Here is a 20,059-nt window from a genome sequence, read left to right on the forward strand (position 1 = left end):
ACTAACAGATGTTTTGGAGCATGAGCTTTCGTGGGTGACTACCCACTTCATCAGATGCATGTAGTGGAAATTTCCAGGGGCAGGTATATATATGCAAGCAAGCTAGAGATAATGAGGTTAGTTCAATCAGGGAGGATGAGGCCCTGTTCTAGCAGCTGAGGTGTGAAATCCAAGGGAGGAGAAACTGGTTCTGTAGTTGGCAAGCCATTCAGAGTCTTTGTTTAATCCTGAGCTGATGGTGTCAAATTTGCAGATGAACTGAAGCTCAGCAGTTTCTCTCTGAAGTCTGGTCCTGAAGTTTTTTTGCTGCAGGATGGCCATCTTAAGGTCTGCTATAGTGTGGCCAGGGAGGTTGAAGTGTTCTCCTACAGGTTTTTGTATATTGCCGTTCCTAATATCTGATTTGTGTCCATTTATCCTTTTCCGTAGACACTGTCCAGGTTGGCCGATGTACATAACAGAGGGGCATTGCTGGCATATGATGGCGTATATTACATTGGTGGACGTGCAGGTGAATGAACCGGTGATGGTGTGGCTGATCTGATTAGGTCAGCCACACCATCACCGGTTCATTCACCTGCACATCCACCAATGTAATATACGCCATCATATGCCAGCAATGCCCCTCTCTGCCTTCTCCAAGCTACAGCAATGTCAGTGATCAGAATGCTACTGATAACACCCTGTCACACCCCTGTCCTATTGAACTTCAGCCCGCCCAATCCCATTAGGTCCAGAAACCCCTTCCCTACCCCCTTAAATATTCCACCTCCCCTACTGAATCCCAGCTCTCCAGGTCACTTGTTAGTCTTGAGGACCCCTCACTTATTCCTCATATATTTTCCCTGTCCTCTGGGTTGAAGGGACCTAGTGAGGGGTTGGGTCCTGCCTGCAGGAGGTGGAAAACTCTGGGGAAGGGGGTTAGGTCCTGCACCTGGGGGTTGGGAGGCCCCAGGGAGTTGCAGATAAAGCCTACCCGCACTCATTCTGCAGCAGTGGCTCCTGTCCTGCAGGTCTAGGCTCAGTTCCCCACGCCTGGCATTGTAACTTGGACAGGGCCGGCTCCAGGCACCAGCTTACCAAGCAGATGCTTGGGGCGGCAACTCCGGAGGGGGGTGGCACTTTAAGGTATTCCGCGGCAGTTCCGCGGAGGGTCCCTCACTCCCGCTCGGAGCGAAGGACCTCCCGCCGAATTGCCGCAGATCGCGATTGTGGCTTTTTTTTTTTTTGGCTGCTTGGGGCAGCAAAACCCCTGGAGCCGGCCCTGGACTTGGACGTGGGTTCGCAGCATTGCTCAGGTTTGACCCGGCTGCCCCTTCATCAGAGAGGGCGGGGCAAACCTGAGCAGCACTATGATCCCATGTGCCAGTCTGCAACACTTGGAGTAGGGCTGGATCCAGCCCTGCAGGACAAGAGCTGCAGGAGCTGCTACTGTAGGGTGCATTTTTGTTTTATGCCATTTTTTATGTTCTTTTTCATTTTGTGTTGTTTTGCTTTTGCGATGAACATGGAGCTTTACTCATGCACTTTCTCCACAGAGGCATGTGCCATCCCAGGACTGTGAGCCTGAGCAGGACTTCCCCTGCAGTTGTTCTCTGGCAGCTTGGATAAGGAATATGACTGGAATGCAGAGGGATGAGGAACTAGGGTGGTGATAGGGTGGCAGGAGAGATGCAGTGCTGTAGGTCAAGAGCAGGAGATTGAGGAGATGGGAGTATGAGGGAGAAGGGAGTTAGAATCAGGACCTGGGCTTGGACTTTACATCATCCCTGTCTCATTCAGTGCGCAGGACGCACAACGCTCTCAGGGTGAATTTGGGGCTATGCAATGAAGAAGGCTGATGTCTGTAGGGCCCCTGTCTCATTTGTTTCAGAAATTGGAAGGTGTGTGGTGAATGAGGCAGTGATCATGGACTTAAATACTGTATCACAATAAATATGTACCAGGGGTTGGATTAAGGCTGCCCAGGCATTTCCTAACTTTTGACTACTTGCTTTACAAACTTAACATTCTTTCAACATAGCTTTCTTTAAAGGTAATTATATAATAACTGTTGTGTCTTTATGGAATTTTCTGTATACTTGCATTGTATGGCTTTAGTGCAATATCAATGGAATAAGCATAACAGACCTGCAGTAAAGTTGAACCACCCTCTTTTCTGAGCTAAAATGACAGCAACCTGATTCTCTAGTGTCCTGACCCTACACTTATTATTTAGATAAAACTCCGATTGATTGCAACTCAAGTGGAGTTTTGTGGGAGTAAAGAGTGCAGGATATGGTCCCTAGTGTTAAGCTTACTATTGAGCAATTTGGAACAAAACAAAGGAAGTTAAAATGCAGAAACAAAAATCACACAGAATGGATGAGAACTGTTAACAGTCTAACTTATTTAACATGAAGTCTAGCTCCTAAACATGCTCTTCTTTTTCCTACGTGCAGTAACAGTAAGAGAATGCACAAGTGATTTAAAATGAGGCAGGCGCTATCATACATGGTATATAAAGATATTAATTTTAAGAAGACTTTTAGTCTGAAGTCTGGAATTCTGGAGTTAGTGAATTTAGATTAGCGTCTTAATTAATGCAATTGACTTTTAATATTATTGAAGACCTTCAGAATTAAACAGTCAACAATAATAAAGTATCAGTGTTTGAACCTGTAATTTTTAAGCCAACATATGAGCATGAATCCTGAAAAGTCAAGTGAAAGAAAATATTTGTGAATCCAGCTTGAGTTTTACCTTTTCTTTAATAAATTTGCTTTAAAAAAATCTTTAAATGCTGATAAAAGCTAAGATAAACAATCAAAATCCTAACCTAGGGGATAAAACCTATGTGAAGGAAAGGGTTAAAAAAACTAGAACGTTTGGGAATGTGAAGCATTGAATTATCTGACTGAAACCAGCAGGGGTTGCTGTCACTATTTTGTGGTTGTCACATTCCTGCTATGCTTGACCTTGGAAAGGCTTGACAATGTAGCCTGGATTTGATTAAGGGAATTTCATGTTTTTCCTTTGCTAGAGTCACCCCCCACCTTGACAAACATTTTAAAATGTTAAAAAAAAATGTTTGGAAAGCAAACATTTTCCCAACAGAAATTTATAGTTCAAATTTACACCAAGTTCGCACTCACTGGAGCAGTCCAGGTTTCCACTGAGGCTTTGAATATTCTCTGTAAACCATTAGTCACTCCCCTGGAAGAGACAGCTTTTTATAGGCAGTGGGATAAAACAGGCACAGATGTGTGTGTAATATTAGAAGTTTTCACATGTACCTGTACTTTAAAGAAAACCTGGAAAATTGGAAAAGAAAAAGAACAAAAGCAGAGATGGGAAAAGTAGAATTTTTTGACTACATATAATGATGATGAATGTAGTTAAAGGAAGATATTAATGTTTTTGATGCCCAGACTTTTGTTTTTGTATAGCGGATTTTGGGGATCATGCCAAGCAGTATGCTTCATGAAGGTATGATCTGTAGTTTGTGACTGGCTGCCTTTTTATTCTGCAGGACTGTGATTATGCCAATTGCCAATGAGTTTGATCCGGACATTGTTCTAGTATCAGCTGGATTTGATGCTGTGGAAGGCCACGATGCTCCATTAGGCGGGTACAAAGTCACAGCTAAATGTATGTATAGTCATCAAGTGTTTTTTTTTTCTGGCTTGATAATTTCTTCTGGGATGGATCTTTATTTCAGAACCAAATTTTGCCCTCATTTATGCGCATATGAGATTGCCCTGGTGTAACTGACAGAAGAATTTGTCCTTTAGTTAAAATCTGTGGGTAGCCATAGAACTCTCAAGAACCACTTGAATGTGATACAAATAAAATTATTTCTTATCTTTTCTAGCTCACTCCTTGTTGCAGAGCCTCTTGGCATATTTTCGTCTAGGTTTGAAAGCTTTATTTTGTTTCAGAGTAGCAGCCTTGTTAGTCTGTATCCGCAAAAAGAATAGGAGTACATGTGGCACCTTAGAGACTAACAAATTTATTTGAGCATCAGCTTTCGTGGGCTACAGCTCATGCTTATGCTCAAATAAATGTGTTAGTCTCTAAGGTGCCACAAGTACTCCTGTTCTTTATTTTGTTGGCATTCAAATAACCTTTCAGTGATTTCTTACTGTTTTTCAACAGGCCTCACTTACAAATGCAGTAATAAATTAGTCATTTTTAAACTGTGTAGAACATGTTAAATTTTGGAGGCTTAATTCTGATCTCACATTGTTTTTATACCACTGTAACCCACCGAATGAGTTACTCCTGATTTATACCACTGTTCATGAAGGTCAAGATTTTCAAAAGAAACTACTGATTTGCAGTGCCTCAGTTTCTGGATGCCCTGTTTAAGCCCTTAAAGGAGCCTGATTTTCAGAGGATGGGTACTCACCAGCTTCCAAACATTAGACCCCTTTAAGGTGTCGCCAATCGGGGACCCCAAAATCACTAACCACTATTGAAAATCTTGGTCAAAATTTGTTTCTTGCCTGTGGGCTAGATTTGTAAAGGTATTTAGGTGCCTAAAGATGCAGCTAGACATATAGTTGGAATTTCAAAACAGTCTAGGTGAAATCAATAAGAATTAGGTGACACGGTGATTTTGAAAATTACACTAAGTAGCTACATCTTTAGGTACCTAAATATCTTTACAAGTCTGGCCCAATAACAACATGTAGAACAATGTGCCGTGTAGTATTGCAGTATATATGACGCTGTTGGCATTCTATGCTGGAATACAAACCAGACTTGTTTTCTAATCCAGATCCTTATTTAGTGTAATTTAAAAACACTCCATAGGAGTCAGTGGGAGTTGTGTGTTGATGTGCAAAGGAGGGAGCACTGTGTTAGCTCAATAAGTCCTTGAACACCAGTGAGAGGTATTAATCTGCAGTGGGAATGGAGAGGAAACAAGAACCTGGCCGTGGTGAGGAGCTGAGCAGCCACAGAAGCTCGACTGCCAACTCCTTTAAGGTTGAGATGTTATCTGCATTGTGACATGCATGCAGAGTGCAGATAAAAAATTACCTTTAATTTATGATATCTCTAAATTTCTTCTGCAAAGAAATGCACTGGGGGTGAAATCCCTCCTTGGCAGAGGACTCATGCAAGTCCCTTCATGCTACACTGTCCTTATCATTATCCTTTACAAATAAGGGGAATGGGTAGAGCTATGATTGCATGAGCTCAACACTCCCAGTGTGCAGGGCAAGAGGGCTTCACGATGACTCTAAAATTGCTGGTCCAGAGGGATCCTTACTTATCTGGATGACACAGCCAGGAACCCTTGCTCAGTGGGCTTGAGAGGTACCACTTGCTGTTCCAGGCAGGATGGGCTGTGCAGCAATTCCACAACCTAACAGTATATTGGAGGATGTATCTTATTTCTCCTCCTCCTCCCCCCTCCGCCGTCCCCAACCTTGAGAAGGAGAATGGAGTGAATTTCACGCTGAGAGTGAAGAAAAGGAATATCTTGTTTTTTAAAATCAACTCAGATAATTTTTACTTCATCCACTCTGCATTCTGAATCCACTCTACCTCCTTTATGTAGCTCTTACAGAACCTGAATCATCTTAGAATTTTAGTACAAGAGGCCACACATACACACCAGTATAAATGTAAACAAAAAGATGATTTACAGTAAGTGGCTCTTGTTTAAAGTAAAGGAAAAGCAAACATAGGCCCAGATAATAATCATGTATCTAAAGGATGAATAAAGTTCTTTGTACAGAGCGAAAGGAATTTATTATTTCCCCAAAACAAAAATACTCATCATTCCACCATACGTTTTTAGAGCATATCATACTGTATATGGTGTAGAGAAAAGTGCATACAGCCTATAACGAAAAAATCATCTAACAGTTGAGAGACAAACTCCATATTAAAGAAGTACAATGGTAATCGAAATATGGATCCATGAAGAAATAGTTATATCATTGATTACTTCTTAGATTTGTAAAACATGTACAATACAAGCAAGTGCACAGAGAAATGTTAGCATGTTTTTGCAAGCCGAATTGTAGCTTGTAGCCAAACTATTATTGTCGTTTCATTTACATATTTTTAGTGCTTTGCACCCATTTAATACATTGGTCTCCCTGATTTCCAGTGAGCCAGTACAATCTTTGAGAATTAAGACATTTACATCAAAGAAGGAAAGCTGATTCTTTGACTATTTGCCTCACTTGGTAAAGAAGCAATATAGAGATGCTGTACCATGGGTGGAGAGCATTTTATGGCCTTCAATCACAGCACAGTCACAGAGGAATAGCTGTAATGTGTAAACAGCAGCAAGTTCTAGTTCTGAAGAACTGGGAGAAAAAGGATGAAGATAGATGATCCAAATGAGAAAATCACTGGGCCAAATACATCCCAGGTGTAACTCAACTGTACTTATGGAATCATAGAAATGTAGAGCTGGAAGGAACCTTAAGAGGTTATCAAGTTCAGCTCCCTGTGCTGAGGCAGAACCATGTAAACCTAGATCATCTCTGACCAGTGTTTGTCTTAAAAACCTCCAATGATGGGGTTTCCCCAATCTCCCTTAGAAGCTTATTCCTGAATTTAACTACCGTTATAGTTCAGAAAGTTTTCCCTAATATGTAGTCTTAATCTCCCTTGCTGCAGATCAAGCCCGTTACTTCTTGTCCTACCTTCAGTAGACATGAAAAGCAATTGATCACCACCCTCTTTATAAGATCTCTTAATATATTTGAGAAGACTGTTATCGAGTCTCCCCTCAGTCTTCTTTTCTCAAGACTAAATATGCCCAGTTTTTTAATGTTTCCTCATAGGTCAGGTTTTCTAGACCTTTTGTCATTTTTATTGCTCTCCTCTGGATGCTTTCCAATTTATCCCCATCTTTCCTAAAGTGTGGCACCCAGAAATGGACACTGTACTCTAGCTGAGTCCTCACCAGTGCTGAGTAGAGCAGAACAATTATCTTACATGCAACACTCCTGTCAACAAATGCTAGAATGACATTAGTCTTTTTTGCAACTGCATCACGTTGTTGGCTCATAATCAATTTGAGATCCACTATAATCACCAGAACCTTTTCTGCAGTACTACTGCCTAGCCAATTATGCCCTATTTTGTAGCTGTGTATGTGGTTTTTGCTCCTTAAGTGAAGTACTTTACATATGTCTTTATTGAATTTCATCTTGTTGATTTCAGACCAGTTCTTCAGTTTGTCAAGATAATTTTGAATTCTAATCCTATCCTCCAAAGTACTCGCAACCCCTCCCAGTTTGGTGTAATCTGCGAATTTTATAGGCCTACTCTCCATTCCATTATTGAAATCATTAATGAAAATATTGAGTAGTACTATACCTAGGACTAACCTCTGCAAGACCCCAGTAGATATCTTACTCTGAGTACGGTCTTTCAACCAACTATGTACCCATATTATAGTTTCATCTAGACCACATTTCCCTAGTTTGCTTATGAGACTGTCAAGTAGGGCTGTGTCAGAAGAGATATATCACATCTAGAGCTTTCCCCTATTCAGTAGGTTAGTAACCTTGGCACCAAAGGAAATTGTTCATGACAAATCCATGCTAGCTATTCCTTCTCACTCTATTATTCTTTACGTGCTTACAAACTGATTATTTAATAATTTGTTCCAGTGTCATTTCAGGTATTGAAATTAGACTGACTGGTCAGTAATTTCCCCAATCCTCTTTGTGTCTTTCTCCGGTCCTCTGGGACCTCACCTGTCCTCCATGAGTTCAGAAAGATAATTGCTAATGGTTCCAAGATTGTTTCAGCTAGTTCCTTAAGTATACTAGGATAAATTTCATTAGGCCCTGCTGATTTGAATATCTAACTTATCTAAAAAGTTTTTAACCTGTGCTTTCCCTATTTTGGCTTGCAGTCCTTCCTCCTTCTTGTCAATGTTAATTGTATTGACTATCTGGTCACTTTTTTAGTGAAGACTGAAGCAAAATAGGCATTAAACACCTCAACCTTCTTGATGTTGACAGTTATTAGCTCTCCTTTCCTGCTAAGTAGAGGACCTACACTTTCCTACATCTTTCTCTTGCTCCAGATGTATTTAAAGAATTTCTTCTTATTGACTTTTATGTCTCTTGCTAGGTGTAACTCATTTATGCTTTAGCCTTTCTGATTTGTAACGGCATGCTTGTCCTATTCTTTTGCACTCTTCCTTAGCAATTGATCTATGTTTCCATTCTTCATAGGATTAATATTTTATTTTCAGGTAAATAAAGAGCTTCTGATGGAGCCATATTGGCCTCTTACTATTCTTCCTACTTGGGGGTTGGACTAGATGACCTCCTGAGGTCCCTTCCAACCCTGATATTCTATGATTCTTTCCCTCACATTGGAATAGTTTAAGTTGTGCCTTTAATACTGCTTACTTGAGAAACTGACAATTCTTCCGAACGCCTTCCCTTAGATTTTCTTCTTAGGCAGCAATACCTATCAGTTCTCTGAGTTTTTTAAAGTCTGGGTTTTTTTAAGTCCATTGTCCCTGCTGATCTCAATCCTTCCTTTCCTTAGAATCATGACATCTATCATTACATGATCACGTTCACCCAAATTGCCTTCCACCTTCAGATTCATAACCCATTCTTATGTGCTGGTCAGAATAAAATCTAAAATGACTGTCCTGTTGTCCTTATGTCTTCCAATTTATGAAACAAAAAATTGTCCTCAATGCAATCAGAGAACTTATTGGAAATTTTGTGTTTTGCCATATTATTTTTCCAGCAGACATCTGATAGTTAAATTTCCCCACTCCTACCAGGTCTTATGTTTTGCATATTTCTGTTATTTGTTCTAGAAACACCTCATCCACCTCCTGTTTCTGATTTTGTTGTCTATAGTATACCCTAACAATGATATCACCCCTATTTCCCCCCCCCCCACTTTTATCTTTACACAGAGACGTTCAAGTGGTCTGACTCTCACCTCCTTCCTTGGACCTCAGAACAAATGTGTATATTCTTGATGTATAATGCAACACTTCCTCCTTATTTTTTCCTTTCCTGTCCTTCCTGAACAAGATATACCCCTCTATATGAATACTGAAGTGATGAGATTTCCCAAGTCACTGTGATGCTAATGAAGTCATAATCTAGCTTATGCAATAATATTCCAGTTCCTCCTGTTTATTTCTCATACTCCTTGAATTTGTGTATAGACATCTAAGTTGTTGAGTAGATTCCCCCACTGATTTCTAATTTTTTGCTCCTATGACCCTATTGTAATTTTCCATGTCTCCCCCCACCAACATCTGTCTGTTAAGGTTGCCTTTTTATGCTTATCTGTAAGCTTTTGTCACCTGCCCCTTTGAACCTAGTGTAAAGCCCTCCTCACTAGGTTAGTTAGTGAGTTGATGGGCTAAGATGTTCTTCCTTTTCTTGGTCAGATGGATGCCTCCATCCCCCTCATAAGGGAGTCCCCGGCTACCAGCACTTCACCTGTTAGGTGCTGTGAGCCTCCCAGGCTTAATGTCAGATGGCTCCTCCTCCTCAGTCATTGAGGTCACCTCCCATTGCCAGTACAGCATACTGGTTCTTGACCACGTTGGAAATGAGACCTGCGTGGAGGATGGAGCACTGTGTCCTACCCTAGGTGGCAAGGAGCCAATCTCCTTCACACAGAGCAACCAGTTCTCTTTCCTCCTCTGGTGTTGCTGTAGTCATCTGTAGTTGGCTAGCATCCTTCATCCCAGATATTTCCATGTGCATCCTGTCAATGTAGTCCTCATGCTCCCAGATGCTACACAAATAAGCCACCTCCTCCTTCAGCTTTCTTACCTGCTTCCTGAAGGACTCCACCAACAGACATCTCTCACATCAGGTGATTTCCCTGGCCTGGCTTTCATTGACTTGGACATGAAGGCTGCATTCCAAGCAAGTCAAAACCAGGATCTTGGTAGATGCCTCCAGGGTCAGGATACCTGTCTGACTAGGTACCCCACAGGTGCAGGAAAAGAAAGAGCTAGCAGTGGTGTTGGGAACACATCATTTCTCTCCCATTGTGGGTTCTTCCTTGTGGAGTTACCTGCAAGTTAAGGGAAGGGGGGGGGAAAGAAAACAAAATAAAAAAACCTTCCTCCACTGGTGAACTCAGCTGGCTAACTCCCTTAGACTCCCAGCTGCCTTCGTCTCACCAGCTATGTGTCCAACGAATGCAGCCTGTTACATTTGTTTATTTTGGGAAGCATATTTAATTTATAGCCCGTATTAATGCAATCACACATTTTTGCATGTTACTTTATTTAAAATAAGTGTAGTCTGGGCCACTGCCCGGTCCCAGCTTCTGAACAGTAAATGAATACATCAGCTGCAAACGACTACTCCATACCCTTTCAGCTGGCTCCCATTCAATGCCAGGCATGTCCTGTGAAGCAGAGTCTCTCTTTGTTATTCCTAGGGGGTGGTGGTGCTCTTGCCATACCTAATATTGCATTGCAGTTTAAAGGCACAGTTGAGTCCTGTGATGATAGTAAAGCTGGTGCTGGAGGATCTGTCACCAGACTAACTTATTGCACAGTCCACAGCTAGAGCTATTCCTTTTTTGGTCAGCTTACCAAGTATTTATGAGCGAAATCCAGCAGTCTGTTGAAAGGATGTGGAAGGAGTCAAAGGTGGAAGAACTGGCACAGTTGCAGTTCATGGGGGTCTGAGCCATGGAGAAGGCGTACCACGAAGTGGAATTCTATAGAAGAGTTTGAAGGCAATAAGGGAGAGAGGTGGCATGACCAGTGGGCCATGTGGATCCACTGGTGAAAACCCTTTATGAAGAGAATGCAGAGGGGCTACAGGTGTTTCTGCAGTTTTGAGGCTGCAATTGTTGCCCCAGTTAATCTTGCCAGCTGCTGAAGGGAGGATTCCTTCATCCACCACTCCTCTCAGAGGGGTGCACAAACCCTGTTACTTGGGCTTTGCCAAAGAGTCAAAATTTGGCTTTATGCAGGACCACAACATAGAATGTGTTGCATGGGAACACAATACAGTTGTGTATTCGGGGTTCAAGCTGCTAATGAAAAAAATGCGAGAGAGAGTTTCTATTCACAATTGCTCTGTATGCCATTTTCATTTAAATTTGGCTGTAAATAATTTGAGTTTAATTTCTGAGAGCTGGTTGAAATGTTTTGAGAACTAAAAATTTTGTTTAGAAAAAAATTATGATTTTTTTTCCAGTTTTTGACCAGATATATGATCTTATTTATTAATTCTATTTACTGTATAGGTAGGCAACCTAACTGGAGTTAAAATGTATTCTAAGGAACCTTTACCTTACCAAATCAGTGATGAAAAGGTTTCAAAGGGTGGGCTGTGGATAAATATATAATAAAAAGTAGATGCTTACATGAAGACTATCCATGTTTCTAACATCTAAAGGATCTTAATCCTCCATCCTACCAACAAGTTTCATAAATAAATTTGTTTCAATTTTTTTTTTGGTGAAAAATGGCTTTTTATCTAAGGCCTCATCTACACTAGAAAATTAGGTCAGCCTAACTATGTTGCTCAGGGGTGTAAACAGCACTAAGTCAATGGGGAAGGTGGATTACCTGTGCTGGTGGATGAATTTCTGCTGTCAGTGTAGGTAGTATCTAAATTGAAGCGCTACAGCAGCAGCTACAGTGCTGCTATAGAGTTTTAAGTGTAGATAAGCCCTAACTTTTAAAAAAAAATCTATTTTTGAATGAAAATATAGTATTTTCTATTAAATGTTGTGATATAGCTGAAACATTTTGGGTTATGGTTTAAACAAAAACTGAAAAATTTTGGTTTCGATATTTTCTTCTCTTTTTCTCCCTCCTTTTTTTTGAACCTACTTTCCCATGCAAACCTTCTTCCCCAACTGGTTGTGACATTCCTTCATTCACTGTTTAATCTTTCGAGCAAAAGACATTGATCTTTAACTTAAATTTCTCTGTCCTCCAAAAATTCTGAATTGATTAATTAAGAAGGCTGGATGGAGGTTACCAAACTAGTCCATCCATTCCCAGTTGTCAAGATTTCACCCCCTTTTCACTCTGAATTGTCTTTTTTTGTCCCACTTTATTCAAGTCTCCTTCCTCACAGAAATGCTGCTCATGCTCCATGATCCCAATTCAGGAAGATACTTAAACACATGCTTACGTCCCATTGCACTAGTTTATGGCTGGATTCCTTGGTGCAAAGTGGGCTTTAAACAACTGGAAATAACCAGTGGAGTACTTCCTCCTGAGCAGAGAAACTTTTTGCTGGTAGAAAGTTGTTTGTGTTCCCTGCACCAACTACACCACCTCCAGGGTAAGGAAAGGAAAAGGGGTGGTTCAGTTATGTGACATAACAGGAGAGGGCATGGTGAAGCCATGGTGCCTGATCCTCCACTGGCATAGGGTCTGTTATGGATCTTGTGTTAGCAGTAGAAGTTAGAGTAGGCCATATAGTTCTCTAGCTTCTATTGGGACCAGACAGCTGAGGATCAGGGACCGATACCCAGCTCCCTACAATTGTTACTACACAAGCTGAATTCACATGTATCAGAGAATTGAAGCCTTAAACTTAAGTGTAATACCTACATATGTGCTTTCCTGAACAGGGGTGGGTTTAAGCCAGGGGTGGGCAAACTTTTTGGGCTGAGAGCCACATCTGGATGGGGAAATTGTATGCAGGGCCGTGGCAGGGGGTTGGGGTGTGGGAGGGAGTGCAGAGTGTGAGGGGGGTGCGGTGTGCGGGAAGGAGCTCTGGACAAGGGATTGGGGCAGAGGAGGGGTGCGGGGTGTATAAGAGGGCTCAGGGAAGTGGGTTGGAGTGCAGAAAGAGTGCAGAGTGCAGGAGGGGGCTCGGGGCAGGAGTGCAGGAGGGGTGCGGACTGCCGGAGGGGGCTCAGGGCAGGCGGTTGGGGTGCAGGAGGTGTGCGGGGTGTATGGGAGGCTCAGGGCAGGGCGTTGGGGTGCAGGAGGGGTGCGAGGTGCAGGCAGGGGGCTTAGGACAGGGTACAGGAGTTGTTCAGACTCTGGTCCGGTGCCTCTTACCTAAAGGAGCTCCGGGGTGGCAGCAGTGCGCACTGGGGCCAGGGCAGGCTCCTTGCATGCCTGCCCTGGCCCCAACTCACACTGCTCCAGGAAGCTGCAGCCCCTGCGGGAGAGGGGACGGAGAGCTCCGCATGCTCTGCCCTTGCCGTGCCTCCAGATACCTCCCCTGAATCTCCCAATGGCCACCTTTCCCCATTTCCGGCAAATGGGAGCTGTGGGGGGCGGTGCCTGGAGGCAAGGGCAATGTACGGAGCCCTCTTTTGCCCCGCCCGGGGGCCACAGGGACATGGTGCCAGTCACTTCTGAGAGTGGCATGGGGCCCACAACGCCATGGGTGGAAATCTCGCGGGTAGGATCCAAAGCCCTGAGGGGCCGGATCCGGCCAGCAGGCCCTAGTTTGCCCACCCCGGCTTAAGCATATGCATTAGTACTTTCCTGAACTGGAGTACATCTGAACACTACTCTCATGCTGAAGTTACTAAGAGCTTGTCTGCACACAGCTTTGTACCAATTTAACTAAACTGACAGAAAAACTAATTGGTTAAATCAGTGAAACCCCATAATGTTTGTGCAGAGTTTACAAAACACCTTTGTACTGGTATAACTATCTACACTGGTGGGTTAAATCAATTACAAAAACTGTTTGTGGAGAGGCCCTGTGCAATGGGAGGCTCTCTTTCTGTGTTGCTGTTCTTTCAGCAAGCTACCATGATCCAGATAGAATGGTGCTCCTATGCAGCTGACAGCCTCTACCGGCTAAGCAGGCAGAGGTTTTCAGCATTATTTCCTTAACGATGCTACTTGTAAATACATGCACAAACATCTAAGGGCACTATCCTCAGCAGGTGTGAATTGATGTATCCCCAGGTCAGTGGAACTATGCCAGTTTTCCTCAGCTGAGGATCTGGCCCAAAAGCTTGACTAGAAGTGAGATGGTGACAGAGCACATGCCAATCAAATCTGTACACCACACCATCAAGTATGTATGTGCGTATATATTACTGGGTTGAAGAAAAGTAATACTGAAGCCTGACTCTTTATGAAATTAATTTGTTGCACAATACACAGTTGTATGAAAAATGCAAAACAAATATATAGATTGTCTATTCAGTTTGTGTAAATTTATACATGTTATCTATCAGTTGGACCATTTTCTATAGCACCTTTCATCACACAGTGTACTACTAAAGATATTCCATTGGCCATTTACTGTAGCACTCAATACAAGATTTACCAAAATTAGGACCATATACTGCTGCCTTTAATCTTCATACAGAGCAACTATTGATATTACTGGAAGTTCTTTGTGTGGATCAAATGCAATATAAGAACCTTTATTTTAATACAATCCAAAAACATTTAAGGGGAAAACCCATGTCAGTTACTGAATAATCTTAGTATTTCTCTTTTATGACTAACCTTTTATTAAACTTTCAATAATGTAACATAAAAAAATCAGTATAATATGTGGTTTATTATAAAAAATATATGAGCATAAATTACCTTTTTTGATATTGGAGTAATGAAAAATCTCCATTATGGATGAAATGGAGGAAGGAGAAATGATGTTGAGTGTATGATATTCTAAGATTCTGGGCTGGCTTGCTGAGCCTTATCTGGAACGCTGAGATGTAGCTGGTATGTCCTGTACTTTGTTTGATAGCTAATTTCTATAGTCTGTGCTAGGACATATTTTCTTGCCATTTGAATATACTAGACACACAGATCTAAGAAAGGACTGCCAGATCTGGACATAAATTTGCAGTTTGTTGAATCTAGTAAAAGCAACAATTGCATAAAGTAAAACTATTTCCCCACACCTTCTTGTCAACTGTTGGAAACGGGCAATCCTGATGATCACTACAAAAGTTTTTTTTCTCCTGCTGATAATAGCCCACCTTAATTAATTAGTCTCATTATCGCTGGTATGGCAACACCCATTTTTTCATGTTCTGTGTGTATATATATCTCCCTACTGTATTTTCCACTGCATGCATCCAATGAAGTGGGTTTTAGCTCACGAAAGCTTATGCCCAAATAAATTTGTTAGTCTCTAAGGTGCCACAAGTACTCCTGTTCTTTTTGCTGATACAGACTAACACGGTACCACGCTGAAAATTTTCAGATTTAGCTATCATAAATAGAGAATTTCTTCCTGTAATATCCTTATGTGAATTGCTTTCTCTTTGTTTTATAGTATAATCCTTAGTATACTGTCTGCAATAAAGTCACTGATACCATTTTCCCACTTAAGTAAGTATTATTGGCAATTGGTCATTAAATGGTGATCATTCCATTAAAACTGTAAACAGAAAAGTGTCAAGCAGGACTTAAGATGTTTTGGGGTCTGTTATCTCCTTTGAGAACTGCATTTCATTACGAGCTATAATGATTTGCTGAAGTTTTCCTGCCCTTTTACTCTCTTATCCCAGGAAGACTATTTGACACCAGGGTGCAAAATGAGATCAACAATTAGCAGTAGAAAAAGATGCCACTGCAGGCATTTAAAGAGTAAATCATTCAGTGTCAGGTTGGATACTTACTTACTGCTGTGTCAAATTAGTGATGCACGGTTGCTCAAGTATACGGAATCCATGGGTGCCAACTCGCTCTAAGTTATTGTGCTGCAGGCACATTATATTGCCCAGGATGTGTTGGTTTGCTATTCTTGTGCATTTTTCCTGAAGAAAGTCAGATTGACTTCTCTAAGCTTGTTGAAATAAATATTGCATTACTGGATACTTCTAATGTGACTAATGAAAACAGTTGTAAAGCACTGAACACACCCCATCATTCAGAGCACAGAGAATAGGGAACTCTCCTATAACAGCACAGGGAATGGGGCACCCTCTCATGTCAGCACAGGGCCTGTCTCATTAATCACAGCACAGGACTCACTAACATCCTAAGCAGCAATATTTTTCTAAGAGACATATTGCCTTCTGCTGTAAAACTTAATGTACAAATTAGGGGTGCTCTGCAGCTTCCATTTCTTGGATTAGCTGTGCACTCATCCTGCAGATCAATCCCTCATCCTTATTGGGTCCTGGTGGTGCTTCTTAGATCTCAGAGGTAGAATAGGTAATTTGAACCCTGTTTTCTGCTCTGCCAGTAGAGGGGTCTTTAATCTAAAATCTAATGTTTGAAGTTGACAAATTCAGACTAGAAATAAGACATGTTTTGAAGCAATTTATCTAGTATGATAGATCCATCATTACTTGAACCCTTTCAATCAAGATTATATGTGTTTTTAAAAAGGTGTGCTCTAGTTCATCCAGGACTTATGGACTTGCTCTAGGACTTACTTGGTGAAATTCTATGGTGCATGTGTTATGCAGGAAGCCAGACTAGATCATAATGGTCTCTTATAACATTAGAATCTATGAAGTCTCAGGGAGTAGTAAATAATATTTTTCTGTGGATTTTGCTCTTTTGTTGGGTGCTCATTATAGCTGCTGTCTTACATCAAAACAAATTATTTGGTTCTTTCTCTGTGTCTCTTCAGTCATCTTTGGCCTCCTGAAGCTATTTCCCAGGTTCAAAGTTGCTACATCATCTCTTGAAGTTCTCTTCAGTTTGTCTGTGGCATTAGATTTGTAATATGTTTTAAAGGGGTGGATCTGAACTAAAGCCTTTAATCTTTGGGGAGATTTGATCTGGAGTTAAACTTAGTTGCTCAGGCTTGTCTCTGTAAGCATGAATTTGCTGCTTTCTTTCACCAGGACTGATAAATTTTTCTCAGTAACTATTTTGGCTATTCCGATAACTGATCCTCTGTGGTTTTTTGATGTACTTTGCATTGTCCAGAGGGCTCACAAGAGAATGTTGTAAAGTCTGATACCGAGTACCTTAGCTTGACTGTAAACTCTTTAGGGCAAGAACCATGTGTTCCTCTGTGTTTGCACAGCACCTAGCATAACAGAGTTCCAATACTAATTGAGTCTTCTGGGATTTACTGTAATATACATATATCATAATATTATTATAAAGGAGACCAGCAAGGGAAGCCCATATAAATATATGATAGATAACATAGAAAATGAATGTTGGTTTGGTATCCTTTCAAGTGCAGTTCTAGTTTACAAAAAATTGTAAATTGTAGGGTTCCATTGTCATTGTGTCACACTGATGCTGTATTATATTTCCTCTCTCTACAAGCAAACAGCCAGCCCAACAGAGTATGAGCTTTGAGAGTTCAGAATTACTGTTTTTTTTTCTGGATTCCCTGTTAGCCTGCTGCTTTTCATCTAAGGGGTGATTTGGGTTTGAAAACAGACAGTGTTGTTTGCTTCTGATGTACAGGAGATGTGGAACTCTGCAGGTGAGAACGTGGAAATGGAGGGACAGTTATCCATAATGTGAATCTCAATCTCAGAGAAAGGTGGCTTCACCAGGGAATTTCCATTCACTCCTGCTTCCTCTTGGAGACGGGTCAGGAGTACTTGGTAACTGATGGTATCAAAGGCTCCACAGAGGCCCACCTGGATGACTTGGATGTACTTCCCCTGTTACAGACAGGAGAAGGTTATCTATCAAAGCAACAAGTGTTAGTTCCTTTGCTATACCCAGGCTTGATCAAGAGAGATCTGGGATAATCGCAGTTTTGGCTTCTTCTCTATTAGCTTGCTTAGGAAAGAGAGGTTAAACAATGGGAGTTTTTGAGATCTCTTGCAGCAATTTCTTTAATACTGGTTGAATTATTGCATGCAATAGAGTGGGTGGTAGATTCTTCTCATCAAAGCAGTTGTCAAGCTTGTTGGCAGCATTCCGTCACTCATTCACATCTTCCATTTCTAAGGCCTGAATTTACATCACTGAAATCAGTTACAGCTTTGCAGTTGATGTCCGTGAGTGTAGGATCAGACACATAATCTGCATTTCTAGTGTAATACATTTGAAATATAGAAGATTCCAAAACTCTATCTGTATCAGAACTGAGAAATTTATTCTGTTAGATGTGGAACTGATATATGAATTAGCTGTATACTGTTTGGATCCTCTCTAGATCAGTAGTTCTCAAACTTATTTGACCAGGTCCCTCTTTTTTGTAGTCATTTACAGCCCCCCACCCCCTAAGCACATAAAGCTCCACCCAGCTTTGAAAGCAGATCAAAGAGCAGCAGCTGCTGGCTGGGTGCCCGGCTCTGAAGGCAGTGCTGCAGCAGCAGCAGCACAGAAGTAAGAGTGGCAATGTGAAAAGTGATATTCAGCAATGTCACTTTTCACAGCAGACTTAGTGCCCCATTGGTACCCTTACTTCTGTGCTGCTGCTACCACCCTGGAGCTAACAGCCGGAGCCCCACCACCTCCAGATGAGGATTTGGGGCTGGGGGAGAGGAGAGACCAACCCAGGCGGCAGGGCTCTGGCTCTCCTCTTTATCACCACCTCCAACATGTGCATGGTCCTTCAGCACGAGCCCCAGCCACCCAGGGCTGACAGCCAGAGCTCTTAAAAAAAATCAAAACCACAAAGCTTGAACCTCCATCAACACATTCCCATGACTTCCTTGTGAGGCCTGCCTCATAGTTTGAGAACCACTGCTCTAGATGATTTACCATATACCATATAAAGAAACTTCAAGGTGATACTACATAAGAGCTCTTACAAGTTTCGTTCTGAGGCCCTACTGCTTTGAGAAAGAAATGCCATTATATGTAAACAAAGCTGGCTCCAGTGTTTTTGCCGCCCCAAGTGGAAAGAAAAAAAAAAGAAAAAGAAAAAAAAAACAGAAGCATCTCATTGACCTGCTGCTGAAGTGCTGCTGAAGAGGAAGATGGAGTGAAGGACCCGCAGCTGAATTGCCTCCAAAGACTGAAGTGGACCGATTGAGCTGCCGCCGAAGTACCACCGCCATCGCCCGGGACGTGCCGCCCAAACAATGGAAGAACTGCTGCTCTTTTCTATTGGCCACTCCAGGCACCTGCTTCCTTCGCTGGTCCCTGGAGCCAGCCCTGTATGTAGGTCAATGCTGGACTATTTTAAAGATGTTTGACTACTTTGCCTGCACATACAGTCTTTTGCCAGTTTACAATCTGTTCAGTGCTAATGGTTTGTATTGCCCACCATAACCAGCCTCAAAGGAAACAGCATCAAGGGGAGTTGTTTTTCAAACCTTTTCTGAACATTTTACCTAATATGCCAAGGCAAGAGAAATCCTCAGGTAAAGGAAGTAAACAATTGGCTAGAACTAGGGAAGGGAGAAATTCATAAACTGGTGGTTGTAATACATGCCCCAATTGGATGCTTATCCAAAGAGTATCTGAACTATACAGAACTTTTCTTAGCACTGATTTTGTTGTGTCTAACATTTTGAAAAATTCTTCTGGCTAACTAATATACTTAATTTTATCTCTGCAACTATCTCTTACTTCTTCCAGGAAGAGGCTGCCTAAGGAGGAAGTGAAGACAACTAAATAATGTTAATAGATAAACACTGAATGGATTTACTTCTTCACTTACTCTTACTTTTTGTGAATCATCCAGGAGATATTTTCCTTTCCAAGTGCCGCACCCCCCAAAAAAATAGAAGACATGTCTTCTAGCTAGTTAACTAACAAGCGCAAGTGAAAAACCACCTGTATACTGTGTTCCAGATATATAGTGCTGACCCATCTGCAGAATACATCAGGTGCCAGTTACTTGATTTAAGGTATTTTGCTGCTGACAGGGCGGAGGATGGATTACAGTGGGAAGAGAACCCACTGCACCATTAAAAAACATTTTTCCCTCTCACTGCTCTTCCTTTATCTCTTCCCTCACTCACATTCTTTTTCCCTTTGTGCTATGATAGAGGCACTGAATGATGATGCGATAATAACTAATCCAACCCATGCAATAAATATTTTGGTGGCATATTCTCTAGGTTCTGCAACTTAAACTCAGTCAATCCACACTTTTGCCGGATATCAAAAAGATTTGGGTAATCCATTGTAAGAGGGATGGGGATGGAGAAGGATTTTGTTCCAGTCAGGATATTTTGAACTTGATAAAATTATGAGGCAAAGAAAACCAATAAAAGTTTTAGGGCCTGTTTGAAGGGTGTTGAGGGTGCTCAACAA

General features: G+C 41.7%; 1 protein-coding gene across 1 annotated transcript in view; it reads left to right on the forward strand.

Moving 5' to 3' along the window:
• Nucleotides 1–20,059, forward strand: part of HDAC9 (histone deacetylase 9) — a 511,031-nt gene that overhangs the window by 428,027 nt on the left and 62,945 nt on the right. Inside the window, exon 23 of the mRNA XM_050938581.1 lies at nt 3,512–3,630. Within this exon, the coding sequence (XP_050794538.1) occupies nt 3,512–3,630 (119 nt within the window). The remainder of the gene's footprint in view (nt 1–3,511; nt 3,631–20,059) is intronic.

This window comes from Gopherus flavomarginatus, chromosome 2 (genome assembly GCF_025201925.1).
Source record: "Gopherus flavomarginatus isolate rGopFla2 chromosome 2, rGopFla2.mat.asm, whole genome shotgun sequence".
NCBI classification, from domain to species: Eukaryota; Metazoa; Chordata; order Testudines; family Testudinidae; genus Gopherus; species Gopherus flavomarginatus.